Source organism: Portunus trituberculatus, chromosome 35 (genome assembly GCF_017591435.1).
Source record: "Portunus trituberculatus isolate SZX2019 chromosome 35, ASM1759143v1, whole genome shotgun sequence".
NCBI lineage: Eukaryota > Metazoa > Arthropoda > Malacostraca > Decapoda > Portunidae > Portunus > Portunus trituberculatus.
In genome coordinates, this window is record NC_059289.1 from 13,639,034 (window position 1) to 13,646,530 (window position 7,497).

General features: G+C 37.2%; 1 protein-coding gene across 13 annotated transcripts in view; it reads left to right on the forward strand.

The window, feature by feature from the left end:
- LOC123513183 (RING finger and transmembrane domain-containing protein 2-like) overlaps positions 1-6,094 on the forward strand; it is a 58,070-nt gene extending 51,976 nt beyond the window's left edge. For 12 of the 13 annotated variants that reach the window (XM_045270147.1, XM_045270149.1, XM_045270148.1 and 9 more), the window contains one exon: positions 2,371-6,094. In XM_045270147.1, coding sequence (XP_045126082.1) covers positions 2,371-2,604 — 234 coding nt within the window. In that variant the 3' untranslated portion in view covers positions 2,605-6,094. The remainder of the gene's footprint in view (positions 1-2,370) is intronic. The other variant, XM_045270144.1, reaches the window with a different exon arrangement.
- Positions 6,095-7,497: the final 1,403 nt, after the last annotated feature.

The window sequence follows — 7,497 nt, forward strand, 5'->3', positions numbered from 1 at the left end:
TCATGAAGCCCCAGTAGCAAATACGGTGACGCCTACGTAGACGTCATATTTCTTTTATGAGCTTTCTTCAGTTCAGTTTGTCCCGTATAGTGTGTTGGATACCAACTACACGCGCCGTATGCTGTCCTTGAAATCCTAGTGCTTCTCCCACCATCCTTGTCTCCACCAACCACTAAAGATAAGCTACATGTGTCCCGCCTTGTGTCTAAAATTACCCAATGGCATAGACTGTTCCCATCTCTCTCTCTCTCTCTCTCTCTCTCTCTCTCTCTCTCTCTCTCTCTCTCTCTCTCTCTCTCTCTCTCTCTCTCTCTCTCTCTCTCTCTCTCTCTCTCTCTCTCTCCAAAGATAAGTTAAGATAAGTGTAACGTCCACACACACACACACACACAGGCAATAAATTTTCTAATCTCTCTCTCTCTCTCTCTCTCTCTCTCTCTCTCTCTCTCTCTCTCTCTCTCTCTCTCTCTCCGAAAAGGCGATAAAGTGACTAAAAAATAGCAGCATAATACACAAAGACGACAAGTATAACAAGCTTGCACGAGTTTCCCGCGCTCAGGCGCGCGGCGCTACCACCCACATATCACACAGGCGGCCTTTTTTAACATCCGGCGTGAAGGAGTTAATTGTATGAAAGTGTGTCTTACCTCAAGGTGTAATGGCATCACACAAAAGAACACAGTAAAGCTTGCCTGTCTCAAGATCAAGATCACCAACACTGACTATTTATTTTGGTTCAGTTTGTTTTGGTTGGGAGATGATACAAAGGCTTTCAATCCCACACCAACTACTGGACTGGATTTGTCATACAATGCTTCGTGCATGATCATTTAAACGAATTCTTGGTGATTGGTGTCATTCTATGTGAATTACCATTAAGTATGAACTAATATGTTGGTACCTTGAAAAAGTTGTTTTTTGGTGTAGTACCCATCATCATTTTGTCTGCATCTGTGAAGATGTCTAGCATTTGATTTTTGAGTCTCTGTTGCCACCAACCACTGTCTCAATACTGAACCTTGACCTCATAGGACACAGGGTCTTTTCCTGAGACTTTTTTTGGAGAAAAGGTGCGTCTTATGAGCCATCAAATACGGTAGTTCACTTTTAAGGTAAACTAATTATAATAAGTCCTATACTTACATATTGGTTTCATAAAAAATTATGAAATTGTTACCAGCAGGGTGCATTGGTACTTATCCTGGTATAAGCGAATCATACTCCTTTGTAATAATGATGAAAGTCAAGTAATAATCCATTATATCATATATGACCTACTTTCTGAAAGATCTCTTACTGTGTCGGGAGGAAAAAAAACCCCATAATTTTAGCAGCCATGACACATTGTGCCCTCAGATATGTCACAAGCTTTATGAGGATGCAAAATGCGCACCTTGTGTTGGAAAGGTTAACATAGAAATGGCTGTTTAATATTGTATTTTAGAGAATAGTATATGTTATTTATACTTGTAGTATGTGCATATTGTGTTTGGTGTCAAATACAGGGGATCCTCGCAATTCTACTGGATTAGGGTTGTTTTTCATCAGTCGAATCAGCATTTATTCAAATCGTGAAGCAATTTTTCCAAAAAGATAATTAAGAATTAGGGGGGATAGGGACCAACCTCTTGCCTAGACCCCCCAAAACATCACTATAACCTCTAAAAAACACTAAGTTAGACTAAATCAGTACTATTAAAGATTTCATTTATATCTAACTTTTTTTTAAACATTAGGGTGCTGTACAGTACATTTTTGGAAATAAAAATACTTGCATGATACAGCAGCCTCACGGTACTTGTCTCTGTTCTTCCAAATTGTTGATACTGTTGATTTAGGGACACCCATTTGCACTGCAACGACACTGAGCTATACCAGCCTCATACTTTCTTATAAGCTCAAGCTTATCTTTGAAAGGCAGGAAATTGTGCCTCTTAGGGCTGGGGTTGGAGGTGGCTTTGTGCGGCATAGTCGAAGCAGCGTGGAGGCAGGAGGTGGAACGGCAGAGCATGGCTTGCCTGGATGACGGCTGGGGTGAGAGTGAAGCATAGGAACTGATGCTACCACGTCGGTTTACATTTCTGCCTGGCGGGCTGGTGGTGAATTTGGGGTGACAGTAGATTTGACAGAGTGGGTGGCATGCGAGATATGAATGTTGAATTGGCGAGTCAGTCGGTCGAACCTTGAGGATTGGGTATTCATTAATTGAGTTCGAATTGGCAATAATTCAAACTGAACGGTCAAATCACGAGGATCCCCTGTAGTGTTTAAATTGGTGAAATAATTATTTTATCCAAAGAATGTTTTATTAACATAGCAATGCCTTCCATTCCACCTATAACAATGGCCTGATAAGGTAATATATTTCAGAACTATGGCTGCACTCCTAGTAAGGCACAGCTTGAAGATGCCGGAGGTCTCTGCCCTATATGTCATGATGACTTTTTCTCACCAACAATGCTAAGATGTAAGCACATCTTCTGTGAGCAGTGTGTTGTCACTTGGTTTGACCGAGAACGGACGTGCCCCATGTGCAGAACTCAGGTGGCTGATGATCCTGCCTGGAGGGATGGCAGCACCACCCACTTCCTGCAACTGTATTAACATTATAAATATGCAGCATAGTAAGTTACACAGGTATTTCATATACCATATGATTATTGAGAAATTCATGGTATCAGTGATTCACTTTTCTCATATTTCATCTTTCAGTAGATTTTTTTACCTCTTCTTTATTGAACAGTAGCTTGTTTTCAACAAATATATAGGGACCAATATCTTGTGGCTCAGTTGATGACAGTGAGTAGCTGAACTAGCATGTAGATAGCCATGCTTGTGGTCTTTCAATCAACTTTTAAATGATAAATATTAACATTTAATTTTTTGTTGTTGTTAATTTGTGTCAATGCTTAGTTTAGGGTATATATTTACTCAGAAGATATTAGTTTTCACTGTCAGTGTTGACATGCTCTACATAACTTTCAACAATCTTCAATTAATACAACGTAAACTATGAACCTATAAAGAAATGAAAAAAAAGAGATTTCTATGAACCTGTAAAGAAATGAGAAAAAAATAATTGACACCACACTGAAAAGTTTTTATTGATTTATGATTTTCTTCAGTCATGATAATTTCCAAATAGCTAAATTGAACATACTAATATACTGTCTGGCATAGAGGTATCTATTCCTCGTTCTTTCTCTTGATCGTCTAAATCTTCCAAACTTGAGTCAAACACAGCCTGTTCTCTCACTATACATAAGAGAGGTGGCCCACAAAAGATACTTCACTCTTCCTTCACTTGAATCTCATGCACCTTATACTTCATCCCAGAATCATGCCAAGTCTTCTTCAATCTTGCTGCCCTTGAGACCAAGTATCTAGCCAAAAACATCTCCAATAATCATGCTACTTGATCTTTCCTTGCTTATTTTTACTGACATCTCATCTGTTAAAAACTCAAACCTTTCAGAAACTCTACCTTGGATTATTCGGGCTTTATTCACCCTCTCCTCTCCTCCACCCTTGATCTACTAAATGCTACCCATAAAGATCCTTTGCAGTAATGTTTTCCATGTCCTTAATGGCCCAGCCCTCTTAAGGCTTATTGACCTGATTGAATCCCTTCTTGTTCTCCAAACTGTGACTCCATCTTTATGCCTTGCCATTCAAACTTTTTTAACTCGTGTCTATCATATAATGTATATATGAGGGCCCCAACACCATAGGGACTTGAGTGCCATTTTTTAATAACTGAGAAAATGCATCTAAAGTTTATGAACAATAACTCCACTACTAAGAAAGATATTGATTTCAACCAAGTTTCAGATGAAAGCCCTGCGCTTCAGAATTTTTTTCCAAGAATGGGAAAAAAATGTATGGTGTGTTTAGGAGAAAATACAAGTATTGGTACATACTACAGTACAATAGTTTCTGAAAAGAAAGTGACAAATTGAAGGATGATTGATGGGATGTTTGAGGAACTCATTAAGAAAATATAGTAATGAAGGTAAAACAAAGGACTAACAGTTGGCACTTGTTAGTCGACACTCTTAACCCTTTCCCTCCAGGGGTTAAAATTATTTTCCATCTCCATCTCTGGGGAAAATTGATAAACTTAGAAAATGACAGAAAAGTTTAAATTATAATATCCATTTCTCTTTGTAATTCTGAATATAACAATGTACTTTGCAGCTCACTATGACTTCTGAGAATAAAGTTATCGCCTTATCAAAAATTTCTCCCCTAGCTGGGGTGTAACCTGTCAAGTGGAAATAACCCTGGAGTGTGATAACACCATGCAAATTCATTCTCTCTCTCTGTTGTTGGCCATACCATGAAAATCAGTGAACAGTTCCTCCACCATAGGCATAGTCACTTTCTAGAAACATCCATCCTGACATGGGGGTCCAGTTTTCCTAGCTTGCATGTGGTGACCTGTTGCTCAGCTTGTGTAGACTAGCCCAGCGTCTCATAGTTTACTATGACACTCTTTCTTTCATTCAAAGGGGTTTCTTGTGTGTATATGCCAAAGAGATGAGCCACTTTCATCACTGCCATTCCTATTGGAGACCATTATAACAATAATAATGGCTTAAATAAAGGTTATCTGTGAGCAAGACAATCCTGTACCACAGTGAATGGAGAACTGGGTGAGCAGGGCTGTCAGGTGAAGGATTGATTCAAATCAAGACTGTGTACATAGCAGCGTGGTGATTGGCCCAGGATGACACATTTCTTATGGAAAAAGACACTGATTAGACAAGCAATGGCTATGGGCTGTGCACAGTATGCTCTTATTGGCTGGCTGACTCCCACTAACCTTGAGCGTGTCTGGTTCAAATCAATATGACACTAGGCTCAACTGCCAAACAAACACATACTTCCTGAATCACTAGGTCATGAGTTCACTGATTTCTACAAGACTTTCAACTTTATTGAAGTCGGAAAACAGTGTGGCAAACATGGCCAGACAGAGAAAGAGGTGCCATTTTCACAGATATGAACATCATGAAAATTGGGAGGAGGCGCTTGAGTCCCTATAGTTCTGGGGCCCTCATGTATAGTTACTCCGTGATCTCAAAAACTAGCCTTACTTTCGTACATTGTGTTAGGTTATCTTTTGAAGATGGAATATACGAAGTATGAAAGTTGCAAATGCATATAATTTCAGCAGTGTGCCACTGTAATAAGGTTGACATCACCAACTCAGTCTGCTCTATTAGACTTCTTTCATTCTGGATACTTTGGCCTCTCTGGCTCAGTGTTTGCTTTGTTCCACTATTCTTTTTTCTTTCTTTAATTCTGTACCTAAAAAGTAAATAAGAAAATTTCAAGATTTTCATGGTTTATGTATGTGAATTTGTGATTGAAAGATATGTGCAGCATTATTCAAGGACAACAGTAACAATCCATGACATTGTAACCATTTTGTACTATTGCTCACAACTAGCCTTATATCTACTTTAGCTTTTTCCTTATTTTTAGCCCCACCATATTTATTGGATTTATCTTACAGGTACACTGAACAGGAAATAAACAATAATGGGACAATAATTAAACAATAATGGGACAATAATTTGTGTGTAGATTTCTATTACATTGGAGTGCCAGTATTATAATTCTAGAGAGAAAAAACCGCATTCTTAAAGATATAGTTTCTTTTTACCAAGGATTTTATTTTACTATTTGTTTATTCATGAAGAGTTATCATTAGAGCAAGATAATAAGCTCATATGCAGTGCTTTGGTCAAGCATGTTATATGACAGTAATGAACTAAGGTTAGGAGGGCATCTTTCCTTATGCTAAAGCAACTGCATTGTGCAGTTTGAACTCTAATAAAACACTTTGGCTTAAAGTCAAACATGTAACTAAAAAAGCCATCCAGGCCCAGCTATGGATTTATTGCTTCACTGATTCATATATATTGAGTGCATCACCATTCTTCTTTATATTCTGGAGTTTGTTCAGGGCATCTCTCAACATAATTCCCATAATTCTAATTATTTGAATGTTGGATTCAAGGAAATTGAACATTCCCAAGAATGAGTCTTCATGAGATTTGAACCTAGTCATACTTGTATACACACAGAGAGAGAGAGAGAGAGAGAGAGAGAGAGAGAGAGAGAGTGTGTGAGATGTCGAGAGATGTATATAGATATATATATATATATATATATATATATATATATATATATATATATATATATATATATATATATATATATATATATATATATATATATATATATATATATATATATATATATATATATATATATATATATATATATATATATATATTTGTACTTAAATTGAAAAATCTGGTGCTATAATAATGGACTTCATTTCACAATTTACCACTACCTTGGTTCAAAAGGATTCCACTACATCTTTGGTATAGTGGTCACCTGTGCAAGATTCCAATTTTTATTTGGCTTATAATGTAAGTAAGTAAGTGGTGTTGGAGTGTAAGGCATGTTGTGTTTTCTCTATTCATGAATGTATTAATGGAGCTATATGATCAGTTATGCTAATCAAGAAACACTGGCAGTCAAGAAATTTTATGTATGTATCACACTTGTGCTATTTGCTACATTTGTATGTACAAAAGAAGATTTTATTGTCAATTGTTACTTATTCAAGATTACTTTGACCCCTATTTTGCATCCACACACTGCAACAAGTTTTTATCATTATTTAGGAATTGTTCATTAGACATTGGACATCACAATGAAGGTTGCATAAAGATATCTGATCCATCTCTCATTATTATTTTAACAACTATGTGAAATATGGACATAATGACCAGTTAGCATAAGGCTTTACATACTACTATTTTATTTGTCAAGATAATGTAAGAGTAAGAAACAATAAGTTAGGCCCAACATAATTATTCAAGATTTTGAATCATCATAACAAGTACAGATTGATCAGCTAGTTCTTCAAGTCAATATTAAAGATAAGGCACTCATTCTGAATATCCTCTCATCACAATTTGGGACACTTTCACACAGAGCTGCACTGCCTTGTGGCGTGTGAGTTCTTTGCACTTCATCAATGTGTTATATGCATCAATAACACATATGAAACTGCTTAAGACAGTGTTAAATTAGGTTAGCCACTAGCAGCGCTACAATTGTGCCACATATACACTGTGAAAATAATGATGGAGCTGCAGCTGTGTGAAGTTGGGCAATCTATGCTGATCTCTTGTACTGCACACATACACACACGTGTGAACACATTGCAGATAGCAAACGTTTAAAGGAGCATTATGTATATTGCCAACTCCCAAGTACAGCATGGCCTGGTGATATATTATAGGGGGATAATGGGCCAGATAGTGTTCCTGTCTCCAAAATTGTAGTAAATTGCTTTGTTTTTTAAGATGAAAATGGTGGAAGAAGAAAAAGATTCACATGGTGCCACCAGCCATCACCAGCCATGTAAACAAAAGTGTAAAATGTGCAGATAATACAGACACCCTTGAG